The sequence below is a fragment of the Thalassophryne amazonica genome, chromosome 3 (assembly GCF_902500255.1).
Source record: "Thalassophryne amazonica chromosome 3, fThaAma1.1, whole genome shotgun sequence".
Lineage (NCBI taxonomy): Eukaryota > Metazoa > Chordata > Actinopteri > Batrachoidiformes > Batrachoididae > Thalassophryne > Thalassophryne amazonica.
In genome coordinates this window covers 34,604,030-34,630,085 of record NC_047105.1, presented here as the reverse complement: position 1 = coordinate 34,630,085, position 26,056 = coordinate 34,604,030, and the positions used below count along the sequence as shown (strand labels likewise).

General features: G+C 43.3%; 1 protein-coding gene across 1 annotated transcript in view; it reads right to left on the bottom strand.

Moving 5' to 3' along the window:
* LOC117507739 (1,25-dihydroxyvitamin D(3) 24-hydroxylase, mitochondrial) overlaps positions 1 to 26,056 on the bottom strand; it is a 95,673-nt gene that overhangs the window by 23,334 nt on the left and 46,283 nt on the right. The window contains exons 2-5 of the mRNA XM_034167552.1: positions 732 to 1,049; positions 416 to 602; positions 241 to 335; positions 68 to 161 (exon numbers count right to left, since the gene is read on the bottom strand). Of these exons, the coding sequence (XP_034023443.1) occupies positions 68 to 161; positions 241 to 335; positions 416 to 602; positions 732 to 1,049 (694 nt within the window). The remainder of the gene's footprint in view (positions 1 to 67; positions 162 to 240; positions 336 to 415; positions 603 to 731; positions 1,050 to 26,056) is intronic.

The window sequence follows — 26,056 nt, the reverse complement described above, 5'->3', positions numbered from 1 at the left end:
TAATATTTAATCAATATAAACTGTAAAAAAAAAAAAGACCAATAATTTCCAATAAAACTTTACTTACTCTCAAACGACCATTTGTTCAGCTCGAAGTACAAGTCTTCAATTTTCCCTTGGATGTTTATTCTCCCAATTCTCCCAACGAAATCTGCCAACACCTGTTTTTACAAGTCAGCATGAATAAAGCCAACCGCGTGACAAGATATAAATAAGATGATTAAAATGTGAGAATTTCACCTCATTTATTTTGCCATCAAGCTTGAGCACCTCTGTGGGCTTCATGAGTTTGTGCTGAAAGGCGCTGCGCACCCGCCTGCCAGTCCTTCCCCTCCCTGCGGAGCCAACGTTCGTGCGCTCTCTTCAACTGGCGCTTTACGCTTGTACACGCATCATTTAATAAGTGGTTACTTACAGAAGAGAGCCCGTAGCCTCATCTTCATGTCTATGTAGGCTTTCCAGGGTTTGATCTCCAGCCTCTGGGGGTAACTTCCCCTCCTTCCGTAGAGCGCTTCCAAAAGGGAAGGTGCGCCAATGTTGACCGACTCGAAGGAGCCAAGCTTCATCCGGAAGATTTTACCAAATTTGTTATGGTAATCACCTGAATTGAAGTGTGGGGAGAATAAAGGTTAAAAAAAAAAAATCATTCAGGCAATAATAAAAAATCGAACATTTTTAATAGTAACCATTTGCATTTCTTTTCCACAAATGATTTCAATGATCTGATTGTACAGAGCCTCGTGTTGTCTCGTCAGACCTCCTTTCCAGAGGAGTTGAACCAACTGCCGACGAGGGGCCAGTTGGTGGGTCCCGGGAGGCGTCCAGGCCCGTGCGCGTGTGCGCGCTCTGGGCGCCGCGTGAGGACAAGGAGCAGCCTCCGCAGCATCCTTCTCTCCAGGACGCACAACTGAGGATGTGGGCTTCAAGTGCTCTGCAGCCCCACAGACGACTTCTTCAGCAGCTCTACAATCTGAGGACCTTTCGGATCTGCGCCCCTCATTGTCAAATTTGCACAAAAGAATCAGAGTGAACAGCAGCTCTTGTAGTGGCTTATATATATATATATATATATATAATATTATATATATATTTTTTTTTTTTTTTTTTTTTTTTTTTTTTTTCCTGTAACTGATGGTTTCTTGTTTCCTTTGAAGTGACACTTTGCCTCAGTATATATTATACACCCTGAGTGCCTGTTCGGGGCGCACCGAACCAATCAGAGATCGTGCTGTATAGGTGTGGCCGCCGAGCCCATTCATCCACGCTGGGTGGAACCGTGTGATCCACGTAGACCCAGGAAGTGCTCCCCCCCCCCCCCGCGCGCTCTGAATAAACACGCGGTCCACGCTGGAGGTGAGGACGGTTCGCTTGAACCTCGTTTCACGCGACCCCCTCCATATGGCAAGCACAGACACTTTGGCACCAAACAAATCTACTGCCCCACTTCTGCACCGCAATGGGCAAATATTTGACAGGTTGTAGGTTCCGAGTGTGCTGGAACACTTTTATTTGTTTTATTATTATTATTAATGATTGCACTTTTAGAAGTTTGCCTCATTCTATCATAAACAGATAATTGTTGCAAAATTCTAAAGAAGAAATTGTAATTTTATTTGGATAAATGGGTGGCAAAATAAAGAAATTGAAGCCACTGAAGAGTTTTCCATGAAATGCCACAACCCAGTCTCAAGGCAGTTCGTGATAACATTACTCACTCATTCACACTCATCTTCAAGTGCTTAAGGGTCACGGTGGGGCTGGAGCCTATCCCAGCAGTCACAGAGCGCGAGGTGGGGTACACCCATGCAGGACAGGACGCCAGTCTGTCACAGGGTCACATAAAGACAAACAAACACATTCACACCTGCACACACACCTACGGACAATTTAAAGTTTTGAATCCACCTAACCTGCATGTCTTTGGATGTGGGAGGAAGCCGGAGCACCCGGAGAGAACCTACGCAAACACAGGGAGAACATGCAAACTCCACACGGAAAGGCCTCTAGGTGGGAATTGAACCCATGACCTTCTCGCTGTGAGGCAGCAGTGCGAACCACTAGTTCACCATGGTGATAGCATTATGAAAAGTAAATTACTATGGTTCGTGATACGGTCACGAACATGGGGTGCTTTTCATGACGGGGCCACAAATGTCATTTCGTGACAGGAGCGATGAAATGGGGGGGGGGCGTCTGGGGGGGTAATAGGGTTAGGAGAAGGGGTGGATTATAGTAAAATAAAAGAAACCGTGTCAAGAAAATGCGGCGCTTCTACGAGGTACTGATGAGGGCACGAATAAAGCACGAGACTTGGCTGAAATGGATGGTCGCCATTTCGTGATGGCATCAGGAAATGTACATTAACTATGGTTAGATACCAGCACAAAAATGCACCACTTTTCATGACGTATCACAAAATGCGGGGAGTCTGGGAGGGGGGTTATGGTTAGGGTTTGTGGAAGGGACAGGGTTAGAAATAGTAAAATAAAAAAAACCTGCATGCACGAAAATGTGACATTTTGTGACGGGAGCACAAAAAAAAAAAAAAAAAAAAGCGTGACAAAAATATAAACTTCTACACAGTATAAACACGTCTGACTTGGGAAAAAACACTTAAGCCCATTTGAAACAACCTTCTTGTCATACTTTTTGATTTGCGATGATTACTTAACTTGTCAAAATGCAGATCAGAAAATGATCTTATGGAATTGCCATCTAATAATGCCTATTAAAAACAAAACATAGAACAATACAGGCACCACCCTTCACGGGTAGTGATGGGAAGGTAACTTTTGAAATTTAATAAGTTACTGAGCTACTGTTACAAATGTAAAAAGTAATGTAGCTATTTTAATTGCTTCATCAGATTAATATTACGTTTGGTTGTTTATGGATTACTTTTCTAACAAATGTTTTAGACTGAAAAATAACGCTGAAAAAGTCTTTAAAATCTAAACCTCACAACAAATGATCACTTTCATTAAAAACTCTTCAATATAACTTGAATTAATTTTGCATGGTCTCCTGCAGAGAATGTCTGCTCCTCCTAATGCCCCCCACCCCCTCTTTTCTGTCCCCGGAAGAACAATATTCAAAACAACCTCATTGTCACTGGTTTGTGTGGAATAAAAGTTGCCAGATTAGTTGCTAGTACATAGGGTTTTTAGTTGCTTGGGAAGCTCAAAAAGTCACTAAATCTAGCGACAAAGTTGCTAAATTCACAAATGATTAAGTTACTTCACAGTGAAATTACATGATATTCATCATTAATGTACATATTTTTTGGGGGGTGGGGGTTCGGTCTACTGCTTAAGAGTTGGGCTTGAGACCAGAGGATCCTTGGTTCAAACCCCAGCCAGACCAGAAAATCACTAAGAGCCCTTGGACAAGGTCCTTAATCCCTAAGTTGCTCCCGGTGTGTAGTTTTTGCCCTGCATGGCAGCACCCTGGCATTGGTGTGTGAGTGTGTATAGGTAAATGTGAGGCATCATTGTAAAGCATTTTGAGCTTCTGACTCAGGTGGGAAAACACTATATAAATGAGTCCATTTCAAATACACATACATTCTTTAAAAAATTGATTATTTTAGAAGTTCATGAGCTGAATAATATCTTGTAAAGGCTTTAATCTTTCACAGTCTGTTGGTTTCCCCACCACAAATGATGATGAAAGATTCCTTGTTAAACTGAAGCTTAAAACAAGATAAAACAGGTCTTTTTTTTTCCTTAGCTGATTTGTTACCTGAGGCAAAAATATGGCCATCGGGTACTGCAAAGACCTTGCCTCTGTCCGTCCGTCCATCCATCCATCGTCTGTCTCTGCTAATTCCCGTCCCAGCGACTTCAATATCACAGGAAACATCCTGGCACACAGACCTTGGACAAGTTCAAAGATGGCGAACCTTGACCTATTTTAAGAGGTCAAACGGTCACATTCTGTTTCCTATGTTTTATGCTCATACAGCTGAGGGTATTTTAGCATTGAGTTATATTTTTATTGTTCAAAGGGTCAATGAGTTTATGTTTAGAACAACTGCATAGAATCTGATCTTAAATCTGTTCTAAGTTTCCATACTGAAGTATTACTCTTTAAAAGGACTAATCTTATACTGACCGACTGTTTTACAGCTGTGGAGTATTTTTTTTCTTCAATGCCTATGTTCAGTTTACTTTGTGTTCCCAGAACAATGACGCCACATAAAAGTATGAAAACAAGGAGGGAAAGTACACTTTTGTGCTGTTGTTTTTTTTTTCTTCTCTTCTTCTGTATTGTGGTAATCCCCTTTAGAATTCCTTTATTGTGGGAGAGAAATTATAGCTGTGCTGTGTGGCGGGCCAAAGGGGTTAGTGCACTTGTTTCTGTATCAGATGGTTCCTGCTCCAAGACCCACCATTCTCCATGTAATTTGGAGCTGTGTCAGGGAGGGTATTGGTTGTAAAATTTGTGGCCAAATCACAATCCCCAAGGGGCATGCCCATGCTTCCCCTGGCTGTGGCAGAGATATCAGGATGGACTGGTTGTCTGTCCATCCTCGATTGGTCAACTCAAGGTGGTTCCATGGTGGCAATGTGGCAAAATTTATCATCAGACTTAACTTGACTGGTGTATTATGTTTGTGTAACATTTTCAGGACCATCATTACAAAGTGATTCACAACACCATAACAATAAATGAATTAATAAATAATTAACATACAAAAATCATAATTAGTTTTTGTATGTTTATCCACTTAAAAGAAATCCACTTAAAAGTGGATTTCTTAAAAGACAAAATTCAACACTGCACATAATTTCACTAATATTTAAATAAATCATAAAGTGTTCAGAGTACTGCAACACCACATCCGTAGCAAATGTAGAGACAATGTTACATGAGCTATAAATAGTCATGTTCACAACTATAACATTCCTGAACAAATTTCCATAAAATTGGACATTTTCTATGTAATGGCATGGGGATGAAAATTACCCCTGCCCTCTGCTGTTTGTTGTTGAGTGATCCTAATCAAAAGTCTAATAACTACTTCCCATCCATAGATCCAATATATTTATCAAGGTTGATCAAATGAGATCGGGCATTCTAAGATGCCATAGTTAACATACAAACAACATAGTTACATGTGTAGATATACAACCCCCAATTCCAATGAAGTTGTGACCTTGTGTACAATGTAAATAAAACAATATTACAATGATTTGCAAATCCTCTTCAACCTATATTCAATGAATACACCACAAAGACAAGATATTTAATGTACAAATGATAAACATTTTTTTTGTGTAAAATTTGCTCATTTTAAAATGGATGCCTGCAACACATTTCAAAAAAGCTGGGACAGTGGTATGTTTACCACTGTGTTACATCACCTTTCCTCTAACAACACTCAATAAGTGTTTTGGACTGAGGACACTGAGATTGCGTATAAAAGGAGCATCCCCAAAAGTCTCAGCTGTTCACAAGCAAAGATGGGGCAATGATCATCACTTTGTGAAAAACTGCATGGAAAAAATAGTCCAACAGTTTAAGAACAATGTTTCTCAACGTTCAATTGCAAGGAATTTAGGGAATCCATCATCTACAGTCCATAATATAATCAGAAAATTCAGATAATCTGGAGAACTTTCTACATGTAAGCGGCATGACTGAAAACCAGCATTGAATGCCCGTGATCTTTGATCCCTCAGGTGGCACTGCATTAAAAACTGACATCACTGTGTAAAGGATCTTACCGCGTGGGCTTAGGAACACTTCAGAAAACCATTGTCAGTTAACACAGTTCATTGCTATGTCTACAAGTGCAAGTTAAAACTCTACCATGGAAAGCGAAAGCCATACATCAACAACATTCAGAAACGCCACCACCTTCTGTGGACCCGAGCTCATTTGAAATGGACAGACGCAAAGTGGAAAAGTGTGTTGTTGTCTGATGAGTCCACATTTCAAATTGTTTTTGGAAATCATGGACGTCATGTCCTCTGGACAAAAGAGGAAAAAGTCCATCCAGATTGTTACCAGCACGAAGTTCAAAAGCCAGCATCTGTGATGGTATGGGGGTGTGTTAGTGCCCATGGCATAAGCAACTTACACATCTGTGATGGCACCATCAATGCTGAAAGGTACATCCAGGATTTGGAGCAACACATGCTGCCATCCAAGCAACGTCTTTTTCAGGGACGTCCCTGCTTATTTCAGCAAGACAATGCCAAGCCACATTCTGCATGTGTTACAACAGCATGGCTTCGTAGTAAAAGAGTGCAGGTACTAGACTGACCTGCCTGCAATCCAGACCTGTCGCCCATTGAAAATGTGTGGCGCATTATCAAGCACAAAATACGACAACGGAGACCCTGGACTGTTGAACAACTGAAGTTGTACATCAAGCAAGAATGGGAAAGAATTCCACCTACAAGTTCCCAAACACTTATTGAGTGTTGTTAGAAGGAAAGATGATGTAACACAGTGGTAAACATACCACTGTCCAGCTTTGTTGAAACATGTTGCAGGCATCCGTTTCAAAATGAGCAAATATTTGCACAAAACGATAAAGTTTATCAGTTTGAATATTAAATATATTGTCTTTGCGGTATATTCAATTGAATTGAGGTTGAAGAAGATTTGCAAATCATCGTATTCTGTTTTTAATTTACATTTTACACAACGTCCCAATTTCATTGGAATTGGGGTTGTAGAGAGAAAGACAAGAAACCAGAATGTACCTGTGGCAGCACTGGAATGGTAAATGGACTGCATTTATACAGCGCTTGTCCATCTGCATCATATGCTCAAAGCTCTTTACAAATAATGCCTCACATTCACCCTGATGTGAGGGTGCTGCCATACGAGGTACTAAGTGTATTGTTCTATGTTTTGTGTTTATTAGCATTGATAATTAAATTACAGAAAAATCCAAACAAATAATATAGTCGCAGGGTGCCAGACTGCCTGTGAGATGCCAGGCCTGTAGTCAGCATTTGGAATGGATGATGTTGCAGGAACAGGCCCACTGACAGCATGAGGAAGCCTGGATGACCCCTGCCTGTGGTGCAAACACCTGTGTGGACTTCTCTTCAAATGAATCTTATTTTGTAAAGTTGTGTTGTTTGATTTTCTGTTTCCTGTTTCTTCAGCTTTGTAAAATGTTGCAAAAACATTATAAATGCTAGTTTGTCCCAAGCAAAGGGTCACTCCATTGAGTCTGGTCTGCTTGACATTTCTTCCTCAAATCATCAGTGGGAGTTTTTCCTTACCACTGTCACCTATGTGGTTGCTGTAGGGGTTGGTAGGTTTAGAGCTTACTTGTGTTTAGCACCTTGAGGCAGCTTTGTTGTGATTTGGCGCAATATAAATGAAATAAATTGAAATGAAGTAAACTGAAATAAATAATCATAATAACTAGGACTGCAAGCAGTCATATACGGGCCCTCGTTCCGCGCGACCGCCTACCCAGGCCAGTGGGTGCCCTTGTGACCACATGTGGGCATGTGCATGCAGGGGTAACTACTCATCACACAGTTACAATTTTAAACAAATCACACAATGCATCAAGGAGTTATGACATGTTGATTGTTCATCCACTAGGGGGCGCTCAGTGTACAAACAGAGGGGCTGGGTGTGTTCAGGGGCCAACCGTCATCATACAATCAATCAATCAATCAATCAATTTTATTTTTATATAGCGCCAAATCACAACAAACAGTTGCCCCAAGGCGCTTTATATTGTAAGGCAAGGCCATACAATAATTATGTAAAACCCCAACGGTCAAAACGACCCCCTGTGAGCAAGCACTTGGCTACAGTGGGAAGGAAAAACTCCCTTTTAACAGGAAGAAACCTCCAGCAGAACCAGGCTCAGGGAGGGGCAGTCTTCTGCTGGGACTGGTTGGGGCTGAGGGAGAGAACCAGGAAAAAGACATGCTGTGGAGGGGAGCAGAGATCAATCACTAATGATTAAATGCAGAGTGGTGCATACAGAGCAAAAAGAGAAAGAAACAGTGCATCATGGGAAACCCCCCAGCAGTCTACGTCTATAGCAGCATAACTAAGGGATGGTTCAGGGTCACCTGATCCAGCCCTAACTATAAGCTTTAGCAAAAAGGAAAGTTTTAAGCCTAATCTTAAAAGTAGAGAGGGTGTCTGTCTCCCTGATCTGAATTGGGAGCTGGTTCCACAGGAGAGGAGCCTGAAAGCTGAAGGCTCTGCCTCCCATTCTACTCTTACCCTAGGAACTACAAGTAAGCCTGCAGTCTGAGAGCGAAGCGCTCTATTGGGGTGATATGGTACTACGAGGTCCCTAAGATAAGATGGGACCTGATTATTCAAAACCTTATAAGTAAGAAGAAGAATTTTAAATTCTATTCTAGAATTAACAGGAAGTCAATGAAGAGAGGCCAATATGGGTGAGATATGCTCTCTCCTTCTAGTCCCCGTTAGTACTCTAGCTGCAGCATTTTGAATTAACTGAAGGCTTTTTAGGGAACTTTTAGGACAACCTGATAATAATGAATTACAATAGTCCAGCCTAGAGGAAATAAATGCATGAATTAGTTTTTCAGCATCACTCTGAGACAAGACCTTTCTAATTTTAGAGATATTGCGTAAATGCAAAAAAGCAGTCCTACATATTTGTTTAATATGCGCTTTGAATGACATATCCTGATCAAAATGACTCCAAGATTTCTCACAGTATTACTAGAGGTCAGGGTAATGCCATCCAGAGTAAGGATCTGGTTAGACACCATGTTTCTAAGATTTGTGGGGCCAAGTACAATAACTTCAGTTTTATCTGAGTTTAAAAGCAGGAAATTAGAGGTCATCCATGTCTTTATGTCTGTAAGACAATCCTGCAGTTTAGCTAATTGGTGTGTGTCCTCTGGCTTCATGGATAGATAAAGCTGGGTATCATCTGCATAACAATGAAAATTTAAGCAATACCGTCTAATAATACTGCCTAAGGGAAGCATGTATAAAGTGAATAAAATTGGTCCTAGCACAGAACCTTGTGGAACTCCATAATTAACTTTAGTCTGTGAAGAAGATTCCCCATTTACATGAACAAATTGTAATCTATTAGACAAATATGATTCAAACCACCGCAGCGCAGTGCCTTTAATACCTATGGCATACTCTAATCTCTGTAATAAAATTTTATGGTCAACAGTATCAAAAGCAGCACTGAGGTCTAACAGAACAAGCACAGAGATGAGTCCACTGTCCGAGGCCATAAGAAGATCATTTGTAACCTTCACTAATGCTGTTTCTGTACTATGATGAATTCTAAAACCTGACTGAAACTCTTCAAATAGACCATTCCTCTGCAGATGATCAGTTAGCTGTTTTACAACTACCCTTTCAAGAATTTTTGAGAGAAAAGGAAGGTTGGAGATTGCTTTTTAAGTAATGGTTTAATTACTGCCACCTTAAAAAGCCTGTGGTACATAGCCAACCAACAAAGATAGATTGATCATATTTAAGATCGAAGCATTAAATAATGGTAGGGCTTCCTTGAGCAGCCTGGTAGGAATGGGGTCTAATAAACATGTTGATGGTTTGGATGAAGTAACTAATGAAAATAACTCAGACAGAACAATCGGAGAGAAAGAGTCTAACCAAATACCGGCATCACTGAAAGCAGCCAAAGATAACGATACGTCTTTGGGATGGTTATGAGTAATTTTTTCTCTAATAGTTAAAATTTTGTTAGCAAAGAAAGTCATGAAGTCATTACTAGTTAAAGTTAATGGAATACTCAGCTCAACAGAGCTCTGACTCTTTGTCAGCCTGGCTACAGTGCTGAAAAGAAACCTGGGGTTGTTCTTATTTTCTTCAATTAGTGATGAGTAGAAAGATGTCCTAGCTTTATGGAGGGCTTTTTTTATAGAGCAACAGACTCTTTTTCCAGGCTAAGTGAAGATCTTCTAAATTAGTGAGACGCCATTTCCTCTCCAACTTACGGGTTATCTGCTTTAAGCTACGAGTTTGTGAGTTATACCACGGAGTCAGGCACTTCTGATTTAAAGCTCTCTTTTTCAGAGGAGCTACAGCATCCAAAGTTGTCTTCAATGAGGATGTAAAACTATTGACGAGATACTCTATCTCACTTACAGAGTTTAGGTAGCTACTCTGCACTGTGTTGGTATATGGCATTAGAGAACATAAAGAAGGAATCATATCCTTAAACCTAGTTACAGCGCTTTCTGAAAGACTTCTAGTGTAATGAAACTTAATCCCCACTGCTGGGTAGTCCATCAGAGTAAATGTAAATGTTATTAAGAAATGATCAGACAGAAGGGAGTTTTCAGGGAATACTGTTAAGTCTTCTATTTCCATACCATAAGTCAGAACAAGATCTAAGATATGATTAAAGTGGTGGGTGGACTCATTTACATTTTGAGCAAAGCCAATAGAGTCTAATAATAGATTAAATGCAGTGTTGAGGCTGTCATTCTCAGCATCTGTGTGGATGTTAAAATCGCCCACTATAATTATCTTATCTGAGCTAAGCACTAAGTCAGACAAAAGGTCTGAAAATTCACAGAGAAACTCACAGTAACGACCAGGTGGACGATAGATAATAACAAATAAAACTGGTTTTTGGGACTTCCAATTTGGATGGACAAGACTAAGAGTCAAGCTTTCAAATGAATTAAAGCTCTGTCTGGGTTTTTGATTAATTAATAAGCTGGAGTGGAAGATTGCTGCTAATCCTCCGCCCCGGCCCGTGGTACGAGCATTCTGACAGTTAGTGTGACTCGGGGGTGTTGACTCATTTAAACTAACATATTCATCCTGTTGTAACCAGGTTTCTGTAAGGCAGAATAAATCAATATGTTGATCAGTTATTATATCATTTACCAACAGGGACTTAGAAGAGAGAGACCTAATGTTTAATAGACCACATTTAACTGTTTTAGTCTGTGGTGCAGTTGAAGGTGCTATATTATTTTTTCTTTTTGAATTTTTATGCTTAAATAGATTTTTGCTGGTTATTGGTGGTCTGGGAGCAGACACCGTCTCTACGGGGATGGGGTAATGAGGGGATGGCAGGGGGAGAGACGCTGCAGAGAGGTGTGTAAGACTACAACTCTGCTTCCTGGTCCCAACCCTGGATAGTCACGGTTTGGAGGATTTAAGAAAATTGGCCAGATTTCTAGAAATGAGAGCTGCTCCATCCAAAGTGGGATGGATGCCGTCTCTCCTAACAAGACCAGGTTTTCCCCAGAAGCTTTGCCAATTATCTATGAAGCCCACCTCATTTTTTGGACACCACTCAGACAGCCAGCAATTCAAGGAGAACATGCGGCTAAACATGTCACTCCCGGTCCGATTGGGGAGGGGCCCAGAGAAAACTACAGAGTCCGACATTGTTTTCATCATACATGTGAAGTTTCAAGTCAATCAGGCAAAGCATGAAGGAGTTATCATGACTTGATGTTCTATGGCAAAGGGTCAAAATGGAGGCACCATAGCGGCCACACCCTTCAACATAGAGAAAAGCTTTCGATAACTTTTGTTCAGTATCATCTTTGGATGCTGTCAAAGAAATTTGAAGTGCATTGGACAAAATCTCTGGGAGGAGTTCGTTCAAATACAACATGTGGAAATCATTTCAAAATGAGAAGAAAATTCAAAATGGCTGACTTCCTGTTTGGAGTAGACTCATGGTGCAAGAGACTTTTTTGTACATCTATGAAAGTCCCACATGTGTACCAATTTTCATCTCCCTACTCCAAAAAAACCCCTATGTGGAGGGTTTTTGAAAGTTTCAAGGGGGTGCTATTGAGGCATTTTGCCCCGCCCATGGGCGACGCCCCTATGAATTGTAAGAGGTTGTCATGCTCGACCTGTGTGTCAATTTTCATGATGATGTGACAAAATTAAAGCCGTCAAAATGAAGAACGTAATTTCATGGCAAATGGGCAATATTCGGCACGCCGCCACACGGACGCCGTTACGTGTAACTTCACAACGTTCATCGCCTATGCTCACCAATTTGTTCTGCATGTTTTAGAAGTGGAATGAAGTTGATTGGGTTAAGTATGTGACATCAGGACCTCTTAAAGTAAAAATAGGACATTTACCGCCACCACCGGGGGGCGCTATGGCGCAGGTGGGAACTTAAGATATGGAGACGTTCAGAGCGGATCCCCCATCATGTCCAGCAAGTTTGAAGGATCTACGATGACGTATGTGAGCGTCACAGCCGTTCGAAGTGAAATGGCGTGCTCCGAAAAGCTCGCCAAAGTTTGACGACTCCTAGCAGCCACGCCTTTTGACTTAATTAGAATCTGTTGATAACTTTTGATCACCATTGTGTTGTGATGATTTTGACCAAATTTGAAGACGATCGGATAAAATCCCTAGGACGAGTTCGTTCAAATGTAAGTAGTGGAAATGGCCAAAAATGGCAAAAATTTGCTCAAAATCGAAACTTAAAATCAAATGGCCGACTTCCTGTCGATATTTCACCATGACAGTAAGGGACCTTTTCGTGCGTCCTGGCATGGTAAATATGTGTACCGAATTTCGTGAGGCTACAACGAAAAAAGCCCAACGAGGAGGGGTTTTTGAAAAGTTCTAGGGGGCGCTATTTCGCGATTTTTCTGCGACCATGTGCGACGCCCCCAAAATATCGAATTTCGGATTTGGCCGGACGACTTTGGAAAGTTTGGTGAGTTTTTGAGCATGGGCAGAGGCCGAAATTTCGATTTCAAGAGTGATAATAATAATAATAATAATAATAATAATAATAATAATAAACAGCGCAATTACAATAGGGTCCTCGTAGGACGTTGCCTACTCGGGCCCTAATAATAATAATAATAATAATAATAATGATAAGGCTGTTGGTTGACTAATTAAATGCCATAAATGTGTGGGTGTTTTTTTTTCAATATTTTAAAGACAGACAAAAAAACAAACAAAACAAAAAAAACCATATTCCTTTAAATAGAAAGGAGGTGCATGGTTCCACCTCTCCATTTTGTAATGTTTCTTTGTCTGCCTGACTGTGTGCACATCAGTCAGACCATAAATCACACTGGTGTGTTTGCATAACAGAAAAAGCCAGATTTGGAGTTCTGTGACATATGTCACAGATGTTTAAAATGAAGTGTTAGGGGAGGTGATGCTTTAGTGGATAAACGCTGGGCTTGAGACCAGAGGATCCACGGTTCAAGCTCCAGCCTGACTGGAAAATCACTAAGGCCCCTTGGGCAAGGTCCTTAATCCCGGAGTTGATCCCAGTGTGTAGTGACATCGGTATATGAGTGTGTTTCTGTGAATGGGTGAATGTGAGGCATAATTGTAAAGCACTTTGAGTGTCTAATGCAGATGGAAAAGCGCTATATAAATGCAGTCCATTTACCATTTAAGTGTTTCAGCCTTCAGTTTATAGCACGATAGTGTCTAAGTGCACATTGTGAGGATGTTTGACACAAAACTCAAATAATATGCAGGTGTAAAAGGTCAATCAATTTTTTTTTTTTTTTTTTTGCATAGTGTAAACACTTTAAAGTCATAAAACAATCACCAAAAGGATGCAGCATGCTTCATGAATATTACTGACACGTATGTGTTTGACAGTATTTTTAGAGCACTTAAACATAATTTGCATAATAAAATAACATGCTAAGTATTTAAATTGGTAGCTGGAATTGAGGAGTAGTGCTGATGCAAATCATTGGAAAGAAAATGTATGTCCTACTTGTTATCACTTAAAGAGCAAAAGCAGCAGGTGGTTGAACAAGTTTGAGGACTTCAACCTTGCTGCGTCCTGTTGTGAACGATACTGAACACAATGTCATGCTGGCAGTGTCACTGACAGCTGGCAGCCGTGCACGGTGCAAAGAGAAAACATGTTTTCTTGTTGTTTGAAGACAAACAGAGCTACGCAATGTCTCTCTTTGACCTTGTGAAGTACAAGCAATTAAATGGTTTCATCATGATGCATGTTCCATTTCTTCATCCTCCCTACAAAGTTTAATCATTATCAGCTGCTCTGTGTTTTGTAATTTCATATCAGCTGAAGTTTGAGCGCTGCTTTTGGCATGCTCACTCTGGAAGCACCTTATGGATGACTTCTAGAGATTCTTCTTTCTATGAATCAACTGGGTTTGATCACCAACTTGCCAATTATATTCCAATTTCTGAGACTTGCCCTTGGATATCTTTTGAGCCATCAGTTGTTGCAACTACTGGACTCTATATGTGTATTCGGTGCAACATTTCTGTCTTTGCACGTGTAACACTTCTCTGTTGTGCTTTGTTTTATTTATTTTGTTGTTGTTAGTATGGCCAAAGCAGATGGACACCCCACTGACTGATCTGCTTGAGGTTTCTACAATCAGAAAAGCCCTGATTGGGGGGGGTGTTAAACGTCACTCGTGGGGCAACATGACGTGATTTGGCATGTGGTGGCCAGGTGGTCATTGCACAAAGGTTTCTGGTTGAAGATCACCTGTGTCTGTGCTCATTGTGATGTGGAGTTGCATCATGAATCTGATGTAAAACCTGTGGCAAATCCATATTATAACTGCTGTGGTAACCTTGTGTGCAAAGGGAGAAGTCACTTTTGGAACAGATTGTTCAAAGATTAAAGTCAAAGTCAACCAATATATTAGTTAAAAAATGTTTACCATAATGTCGATGCTACCAAAGTGGCTACAGATTTGATGTAATGCCTAAATTGATCAGTAAAATATCTGTGATTCATTGGTGGAACTGACTTTATGGTGAAGTCACAAAGAAGTAATAATGTGGTCTCTTATATAGCAAACACACACACACACACACACACACACACACACACACACACACACACACACACACACACACACACACACACACACACACACACACACAAAAGCACCTTATCCAACTAAACATGTTCACTAGCATTTTTTAAACATCATTTATTTTTCATTTACAATGTTTTCTTCTTTAATTTCTAAGGAAATTGCACATCTCACTGTACACTCCTCCAAAAAACAAACAACAACAAAACTGAGGCATTCTCCCAAAATATATATCATGTGTGCAGGACTGTGCAAAAGTGCCTACATATTTAAAAATGACGAAAAGCAGCAAAAAAAATCTTATATTTATTAACACTGTATTGTATGGCCCCTTTTCATTTATAAATCATTCAGTGCTTTTTGAGGTGATAAGACAGTATCATTTATTTTAAGCAATTTGGTGCAGTTTGGAAGAAAACTGAATTGGATTTCATCAGTTTTTTAATAATATTTTTATTACTGAGTGATCAGATTCTTAGCCCTGGTATCAGCATTTATGCAGCTTAATTTTTATTCTCCCACAGGTTTAAAAATGTTTAGTTGTCCTGAAGTTTAAAAAAAAATGCCCTGCATGTTTGTTTCCACTTTGGTAAGTAGCAGTAAGTATCCAAAGATGCCGTAGTATGAAGCATATGAGAGTCCATGATTGCCGCTGGACGGGATGCCAGTCCATCACATACATGCCTAGCAGAGTCTCGTAACCTTCACAGCTGGGTGGACTGAGACTATGCAAATGAAGTGTCTTGTCCAGGGACACAGGTAGGGTCAAGCACAGACCTGGAATCAAACCCTAGTCTATATATAGGTGGTCCAACTCTTATCCACAGAGCCACCTGTTAGACATATCTCTGAAGCACATGAAGGAATTTCAATGAAATTTGGTGGAGAGGCAGACCTTGGGTCAAGGAAGAGCTGATTATAATTTGATAAGGATCAGATCAAAGGCAGAGCTTGCCTTTAAACAGTGATCAAAGGCAAGTTACTTGCAACTCTAATTCAGAAAAAAAGGGACGATATGGAAAATGCCAATAAAAAAAATCCCATCTGTATTTACTTTGATTTGTATTTCATTGCAGATGGTGTAAAGTCAAGATATTTCAAGTTTTGTGTGGTCAACTTCACTTATTTTATTAATATACAAACATTCCTGCAAGTAATAGAAACTGAGTGCTGTGAGGTAGCTATAAAAGTAAAGTGCAGCTGTAACACAATGAAATAAGTGATTGGTGTGGGTAACTGCGTACAAGAACAACTATAACTGTGTGAGTTGGAGTAACTCTCACTTAATAACTGTAACTGGTCAACCTGGGAGTAACTAGCTATTTTGTGCTTGATTAAGGGGTGGGTCATCAACAATCTGTAATTTTTGATATTTGATTCTGTGATTTTGATTCTTTTGATTGTGACTCTCAGGATCTACAGTGGTGCTCGAAAGTCTGAGGCCCCTGAGCAGTTATAAATCTGAAATTTGTAATAACATCAAATTTGAATAATAATAATAATAATAATAATAATAATAATAATACAAAAAAAAAACTAAGTTTTTTTATTCATATTTCTAAAGTTATGGCTTTTAAGCTCACCCTGAAAGGATAAAAATGAGTGGTCAGGAACAAAGATCAGGATCAATGATCGGGATCAAAGGTCATCAGGATCTAAGAATACAAGAGGATACATTATATACATAGAGTCACTGTTTTGTTTTCTATTTCACCTTTTTTTCCCCACATTTTTAAAAAATAAAAAAGACATTTCAGACGACCACTAATAAACATTTGAAACTCGCCAGTTGCATAAATGTTTGCTGGCTTGCAACTAAAACAAAGAATAACCTTCTCACATAAACGGAAAATGTGTCTTAAAACACATACTAGATTTTTTTTTTCTCTCCAGGCATTAATTTAATTTTATCTCCTTCATGGAGCTTATTTTCTCATCCACATCTGTTGGTTGCTGACTGGCTGAATTGTTACAAAGAGATAAAGTAGTTTATTTACAATCTGAATGGTTGGAATGTGAACTGTCTTTTATCAAAGGTTTGCATTCTATTATGTGCCTCTTTATTTAATGTGTATTTAACTTCCTTTAAACAAAACCATTATGTTTTTATTCATTTGCAACCTTTATGATTACTAAAAGTAGTCAAGAATTTAATTCTACACAGCACTAATTTCTGCATATTAAAGGTTAAGGTTTGAATATGAAAGCAGGATTTTCTTGTGTATTTTTGGATGATCTGTTTAAATTCAATTTGAAATCCTAATTATTATTCCACTTGTTATTTTGATTTTTACATTAATTAGTATGGGTTTTTTTGGTTGTGGCAGGGGAAGTTGACTGAAGTCTTTGTAGCGGGGACATCGGCGGGCAGAAAGATAAGCGGTGAACTGTGATGGGGCCGGCTGACCCTCTCAGGCAGCAGTGGAGTCATCAGCACGCAGATCAGGCAAACCTGATGACTCAAACGTCCAAATTTACTGGCAGGTCAAAGAGGTCGGTGATTGGGTTTGAAGTGGAAACCACACACGCACACACGAGTGAGCAGGCACATGCAAAGCACACAGATCATCACACACATGCTCATGTACTCAGCAACAGACCACCGTGCTTCTGGAAAACTACTGGGCACAGAACAGATTAGTGAGCATCAAATGGGGAAAAACAACTTCACGCAATCACAATCCAGCAGAGATTAAGAAGGTGAAGTGCCTCTTTCCCCCAAAGGTTCACCCTGACACTTAAGATGAAAATATTTACGGCAGACAGGGAACAAAGTAATGTGAGAAGCAGTGCCAACCTCCCACCGTTGTTTTGTTCCAAGTCACAAAGTCGCGCCGACTCACGTTCTGATTAAATGTTATTACATTTTTATGTGGTGATTCATCTTTTGCTTTGCTGGTTTTGACTGCATTCTTATTCAGCATGGCCCGGGCTGCACACTAAATTCTGGGCTCGTGACGTAACAAAGTCTTAAAATGTTACTGATAAACAAGTGTTTTATTTCATGTGTCTCACGATGGCCTTTAGATTATTGGCTCTTCCTATTGATGGGTTGATGGGGAAGGGTTGTGAACCTGATGAACTCCTTCAGTAATGCAGAACTGATGCGTTCACATAGAAGAAAAAGAACCACAAACAATCTCTGCGGTTGCAGTGTTAAATAGACGGTCGGTGTTTGCATTTAATCAAGAGAAGTAACAGAATTTATGTGATTCACACAGTTTTATATTAGAGCAGGAAGCTGTATAGTTCTACGTTGTTGTTTAAAAAAGTTGACTTTGCATGATGTTACAGCTACAGTTTTCTCTAATGTAATTCAAGCAATTTCTGTTGATTTAAAAAAAGAAGATGATTTACAGTCATTTGTGGGAACATGTGAACGTGAACACGTGAACATGTGAACATGTGAACATTACACTGCGGCTGCCTTTTGGCTGCATTTATGTCTATGGTGGATCTGGAGTTCACGGAGTTCAACAGAATCTAGATCAGAATGTAGTTCAGAATCCCAAACAGGTTCTCGATCAGAATCTGGATCCAAATCTGGATCAAAATTTAAAACAAACTCTTGATCACAATCAGAATATGGAATTTATATCACGGCAGTTCATGATGGCATCATGTAAAGTGATCTATTCTGGTAGATCGTGATACCACGATCTGATTTTGTGATGGTATCATCCATCTAATAGATCACAAACTGCTATGAGACTTGGGGTCAGACTGCCCAATCACAAAAATCTTGTTGTGGAAGTGTAGGAACACGGACCCACAACAGGGGCGCAATGAACGGACAATGGAGGAAGATAAATAACAAGTTTTACTATTGTGAAACAAGCACAATAATTACAACAATCACAATTTGGGGCCGAATCCTGCTGGTGTCGTGTGGGCAGGCTCGAAGGTAGGAGACGCCCGTCTCAGTAGAACCGGAACCACCCAGATCTCCTCTGCCACCGAACCCTGGAGATGCTGGAACCGCCAAGTCCCGAATTCCCAGGTGGCCACTGCCTCCGCTCGTCGGATCCGGTACTGCTGGCAGGAGAGAGCACACACACAGGTGGGATGCGAGCACCCGATAATGGAGAGGGGAGAAGCCGCCTCCACCTCTTGTCAATGTACAACAGGAAGGTGAGTACTTATCCAAGCAATAAGCTCCTAGTAGTCAACACTCCTGAAAAGGCTTTACAAATGATTAGTCAGTTTACACTAAATGTGCATGCGGAGATTACTACCTCAGTCGTAGACGATATCTCGGCACTGAGGTGGAGACGCCGTCCTCCTGATATACCGTGGTGCTGAGTTGAAACAGCTGTGTCCCATAATGGGTGACAGCTGTCACCTTGGCTGCTCTCACCAGGTGGCGACGCCCTCTGGTGGTGGTGGGCCAGCAGTACCTCCTCTTCAGCGGCCCACACATAACAGGACCCCCCCCTCAACGGGCGCCTCCTGGCGCACGACCGGGCTTCCCCGGATGGCGACGGTAAAAGTCGGCCAGGAGGGCCGGGTCCAGGATGAAGCTCCGCTTCACCCAGGAGCGTTCCTCGGGGCCGTACCCCTCCCAGTCCACCAGGTACTGAAGACCCCGGCCCATTCGACGGACATCGAGGAGCCGACGCACGGTCCATGCCGGTTCCCCGTCGATGATCCGGGCAGGAGGTGGTGCCGGACCCGGGGTGCAGAGGGGTGAGGTGTGATGGGGCTTTATCCGGGAGACGTGGAATACTGGGTGAATCCGCAGCGAGGCCGGCAACCGAAGCCTCACTGCGGCGGGATTGATGATCTTGAGGATCGTGAAGGGGCCGATGTATCGGTCCTGGAGCTTGGGGGAGTCCACTTGAAGGGGAATGTCCTTGGTGGATAACCACACCTCCTGCCCAGGACGATATGCGGGAGCCGGGGCCCGCCGCCGGTCTGCATGTGTCTTCGCCCTCGTCCGGGCCTTCAACAAGGCAGAGCGGGCGGTACGCCACACCCGACGGCACTTCCGTAGGTGGGCCTGGACCGAGGGCACACCGACCTCTCCCTCGACCACCGGAAACAAGGGGGGCTGATACCCCAAGCACACCTCAAACGGGGAGAGGCCGGTGGCAGATGACACTTGGCTGTTGTGAGCGTACTCGATCCAGGCCAGGTGGGTACTCCAGGCCGTCGGGTGCGCGGCTGTCACACAGCGTAGAGTCTGCTCCAAGTCCTGGTTCGCCCGCTCTGCTTGCCCGTTGGTCTGGGGATGATACCCAGACGAGAGGCTGACCGTGGCCCCCAGTTCCCGGCAGAAGCTCCTCCAGACATGTGAGGTGAACTGGGGACCGCGATCGGAGACGATGTCTGATGGTATACCATGCAGACGGACGACGTGGTGGACCAGGAGGTCCGCTGTCTCCTGGGCCGTCGGAAGCTTCGGGAGGGCCACGAAGTGGGCCGCCTTGGAGAACCGGTCCACTATCGTGAAGACGACGGTGTTTCCCTGGGACGGCGGGAGACCCGTGACGAAGTCCAGGCCGATGTGGGACCAGGGGCGATGAGGCACGGGCAGTGGCTGTAGCTGCCCTGAGGTCTTCTGGTGATTGGCCTTGCCCCTGGCGCAGGTGGTACAAGCCTGGACGTAGTCCCGGACGTCGGTCTCCAGGGATGCCCACCAGAAGCGTTGCCGGACGACTGCCACGGTCCTTCGCACCCCTGGGTGACAGGAGAGCTTAGAACCGTGACAGAAGTCTAGGACTGCGGCCCTGGCCTCTGGTGGGACGTATAGTTTGTTCTTTGGTCCGTTTCCGGGGTCCGGGACACGGGTCAGGGCCTCCCGGACGGTCTTCTCCACGTCCCAGGTGAGGGCGGCCACGATAGCGGACTCCGGGATGATGGGATCCGGGGGATCCGACGGTTCCGTTCTGACCTCCTCTTCGTGCACCCGGGACAATGCATCCGATCGCTGGTTCTTGGTCCCAGGGCGGTAGGTAATCCGGAAGTCAAAACGGCCAAAGAACAATGACCAGCGGGCTTGCCTGGGGTTCAGACGCTTAGCGGTCCTGATGTACTCCAGGTTCCGATGGTCAGTGAAAACCGTGAATGGCACGGCTGTTCCCTCCAACAGATGTCTCCACTCTTCGAGGGCCTCTTTCACAGCAAGGAGTTCCCGATTGCCGACGTCATAGTTCCGTTCAGCGGGGGTCAACCTGCGGGAAAAATAGGCACACGGGTGAAGGACCTTATCGGTCTTCCCGCTCTGGGAGAGCACCGCTCCTATCCCTGAGTCCGAGGCATCCACTTCAACCACTAACTGGCGGCTAGGATCGGGCTGCACCAGAACTGGTGCAGACGAGAAGCGCCGTTTCAACTCCTTGAACGCGGCCTCGCACCGGTCCGACCAGGTGAAGGGAACTTTTGGAGAGGTCAGGGCTGTCAGGGGGCTAACTACCTGACTGTAGCCCTTAATGAACCTCCTGTAGAAATTCGCAAAGCCGAGGAACTGTTGCAGCTTCCTACGGCTAGTGGGTTGGGGCCAATCTCTCACCGCCGCAACCTTGGCCGGATCCGGGGCGACGGAGTTGGAGGAGATGATAAACCCCAGGAAGGACAAAGAAGTGCGGTGGAACTCACACTTCTCGCCCTTCACAAACAGACGGTTCTCCAACAACCGCTGCAGGACCTGACGGACATGCCGGACATGAGTCTCAGGATCCGGGGAAAAGATGAGTATATCGTCTAGATATACGAAGACAAACCGGTGCAGGAAGTCCCGCAAGACATCGTTTACCAACGCTTGGAAGGTCGCGGGAGCATTAGTGAGACCGAACGGCATGACCAGGTACTCAAAATGACCTAAGGGGGTGTTGAATGCCGTCTTCCATTCGTCTCCCTTCCGAATCCGAACCAAATGATACGCATTCCTAAGATCCAGCTTGGTGAACATCTTGGCTCCATGCAGGGGGGTGAACACCGAATCTAACAAGGGCAACGGGTATCGATTGCGAACCGTGATCTCGTTCAACCCCCTATAATCAATGCATGGACGAAGCCCGCCATCCTTTTTACCCACAAAAAAGAAACCTGCGCCCATCGGTGAGGTGGAATTCCGGATCAACCCGGCAGCTAATGAGTCCCGGATGTAGGTCTCCATGGATTCGCGTTCCAGCCGTGAGAGGTTGTACAGCCTACTGGATGGAAACTCACTGCCTGGAACCAAATCAATGGCACAATCATACGGGCGGTGGGGAGGTAGCGTGAGGGCCAGATCCTTGCTGAACACGTCAGCGAGGTCATGGTACTCCGCTGGCACCGCCTTCAGATTGGGCGGGACTCGGACCTCCTCCTTAGCTTGGGAGCCAGGAGGAACCGAGGAACCGAGACACTCCCGATGGCAGGTTTCGCTCCACTGTACCACTACCCCGGACGGCCAATCAATCCGGGGATTGTGCTTCAGCATCCATGGAAACCCTAAAACCACACGGGAGGTGGCCTGAGTCACGAAGAACTCGATCACCTCCCGGTGGTTACCTGACACCACCAGAGTTACTGGAGGTGTCTTGTGCGTGATTGGTGGGAGTAGGGAGCCATCTAGTGCCCGAACCTGCACAGGCGAGGTAAGAGCCACCAGAGGGAGCCCTATCTCCCTGGCCCATCTGCTGTCAAGCAGATTCCCCTCAGAGCCCGTGTCCACCAGGTGCTCTTTTAGGACCAGAGACAATCCATTTACAAAGGCAGCGCGGAGGGCAGTGCTATTCCAGCCGGATCTCGCTGCCGCGATGCGGAAGGCGACTGCATAGGCAGCTGCGCTCCGACGTCCCTGTCGTATGGACAGTAATGCGGTTGAAGCGGACTCTCCTCTGTTGGGATGATCGAACACCGTTCTGAGCTCCCGTACAAACCCGTCGTATGACTGAAGGAGCCGTGAGTTCTGCTCCCAGAGCGCTGTAGCCCAAGCGCGTGCCTCCCCGCGAAGCAGATTTATCACATAAGCTACCCTGCTAGCATCAGCTGCGTACATCACGGGACGCTGAGCGAAGACGAGCGAACATTGCATAAGGAAGTCCGCGCACGTCTCCACACAGCCGTCGTACGGTTCTGGAGGGCTTATGTATGCTTCTGGGGACGGAGGAAGGGACCGTTGAACGACCAGAGGAATGTTACTTTCGCGCGCAGGGTCCTCAGGAGGGAGAGCCGCAGCGGCGCCCGAAGGGCGCGCTTCCACTTGTGCGGCGAGAGCCTCCACCCTGCGGTTCAGGAGTACGTGCTGCTCGGTCATCAAGTCGATCCGAGAGGTGAAAGCGGTGAGGATCCGCTGCAACTCACCGAGTACCCCTCCCGAAGCCTCCGCCGCGCCTTGGTCTTCCATTGGCCGTTCAACAGCCGGTTGACGCCCCTCGGAGTCCATGACGCTGGCCGAGATATCCTGTTGTGGAAGTGTAGGAACACGGACCCACAACAGGGGCGCAATGAACGGACAATGGAGGAAGATAAATAACAAGTTTTACTATTGTGAAACAAGCACAATAATTACAACAATCACAATTTGGGGCCGAATCCTGCTGGTGTCGTGTGGGCAGGCTCGAAGGTAGGAGACGCCCGTCTCAGTAGAACCGGAACCACCCAGATCTCCTCTGCCACCGAACCCTGGAGATGCTGGAACCGCCAAGTCCCGAATTCCCAGGTGGCCACTGCCTCCGCTCGTCGGATCCGGTACTGCTGGCAGGAGAGAGCACACACACAGGTGGGATGCGAGCACCCGATAATGGAGAGGGGAGAAGCCGCCTCCACCTCTTGTCAATGTACAACAGGAAGGTGAGTACTTATCCAAGCAATAAGCTCCTAGTAGTCAACACTCCTGAAAAGGCTTTACAAATGATTAGTCAGTTTACACTAAATGTGCATGCGGAGATTACTACCTCAGTCGTAGACGATATCTCGGCACTGAGGTGGAGACGCCGTCCTCCTGATATACCGTGGTGCTGAGTTGAAACAGCTGTGTCCCATAATGGGTGACAGCTGTCACCTTGGCTGCTCTCACCAGGTGGCGACGCCCTCTGGTGGTGGTGGGCCAGCAGTACCTCCTCTTCAGCGGCCCACACATAACAAATCTACTGCATTTGGTGATGGTATCACAATCAAACACCGTGTTTATGTATAGAACAGAATGGGATCATGATCTTGTTTCAGATTCTGATCTGAATCAGGATCTAACTCCGAATTACATGGATGGAAGAGAAGAAGAGAGATGTTCTCTGGAATAGGGGAATGGTTGATCAGTAGCATTGTTTCACAAGTGTGAAACAGAATTGTTTATTGTACAGTTACTCTAAAACATTGGATATTGTTGACTGCAGTAATTTCAAACTCATTCATTACCAAGACATGGGTTTGATGAGAAATGAGCAATTGTTCTGTTTAGTATGGCTAATGAAGTTCAATCAAGTGACTTGTTTTTGGGAAAACTCATATCCATCATCCATTTTCTATACACGCTTACTCGAAGTAAGGGTCATGAGGGGCCTGGAGCCTATCTCAGGAGTCACAGGGTACACCCTGGACAAGATGCCAGTCTACTGCAGGAAAACTCATGTTAAGACTTAAATTAACATGAATTATTAAATGTAACTGAATGAGTACATTTCCTGTTGACGAATTTCATATTCATTTGTCTGAGGTTTTTGCTGTCTGTGGAAGACCCAGTCTCATACTTGTAGTATTTTAAACAATGTCTTAATAAAATCAAAGAGCCACAAGTGTTCACATATATATATATATATATATATATATATATATATATATATATATATATATATATATATATATATATATATATATATATATATATATATATATATATATATATATATATATATATTCCTGGGCTTTTTCAGAGTTGAGGAATTTACACTCTAAATGCAGTGAATGAGAATATGTATAAATAATGAGTTCATCTCCTCCAGCGTGTTAACATGATTAACTCAAAAACAATTAATGTTATCATCTTGTAATTCAGGAATGTAGGTTTTCCCCACATATGTATTCACAGCTCTTCACTTTTTTTTTTTACATTTTATGTCTTATGCCTTATTCCACAAAGATGAAATTTATTTTTTCCTCAAAATTCTACACACAATACCCCATAATGACAATGTGAAAAACTTTTTTTTTTGCAAATTTATGAAAAATAATGTTTATTTTGTTATGAATAAATTTGCAAACATTTCAGTAAAAAAGTTTTCATGTCATTATGGGGTGTTGTGAGTAGAATTTTGAGGGGAAAAAATTATTGACTCCATTTTGAAATAGGGGTGTAACAAAATGTGGAAAACTGAAGTGCTGTAAATACTTTCCGGATGCACCTGTAATAGCCCATAGACACATCTGCCACCTGCTGGGTGTTTTGCAGATGCTAGATTGATGATGGATTAGTTGCAGGTGTGCTCGCCAGTCAGTGAGACAGACAGCCTGTTTCTGCATGGAAATATAGCAAGTTAGAGCAGTGAAACAATTATATTGTAAATCTTTTGCAGCACTTATGTTCTTAAAAAAATAACAGTCATAACTCCACACAAGACAGCAGAAATTATTTTGGTTACAAATGTAATAAAGCAACCATCTTACAAATGTAAGATGGTTGCAATAATGCAGTTTCTAATTTTGCATTTCTGACTCCATTGACCCAATAGGTTAACGGGTTTGCTCATCTGTGGAATGTAACTGAATGTAAGAGTGCAGCACATGCAGGTACTATAGGTCAGTGATTACAGATGTACGCTCGCGAGTGATATTGACTACAGGCTAACTTTTCAGTTGTTAACTGAGTACAATGCTGCTTAACACTCCACTATAATTTGTCAAGATAAAGATCATTATTACATCCCATCTATCCCATCAAGATTGTAGATGTACCACCTTTGCTGTTACCATCGGCCCCATTCAGCTTGTTGATACATCTTCAGCGCACTCTGGTACACTTTGACATCTATGGTGCGCTAAGGCTCATTGGTAAATTTGTCAAAGTTTTGACCCCCAGATAGAGTGAACCCCATGGCCTCATCAACCCATCACCCTGGCTGTTATCTTATCATTATAAACACAAACTCAGGGAGGATGTCATCATGTACCTGTGTGCTGTCAGCATGGCTGCTTTTAGGCAATTCACTGGAGGCAGAGCATGGCAGAACCTAGATAGGTTTGAATAACAACATTCATATCAGGTTTCGCAACTGTGTTACAATCCTGCAGCTCAACATGCTTCATGTGAGCGTTATAGTAGTAAATGACCAAAGGTTGTTCTT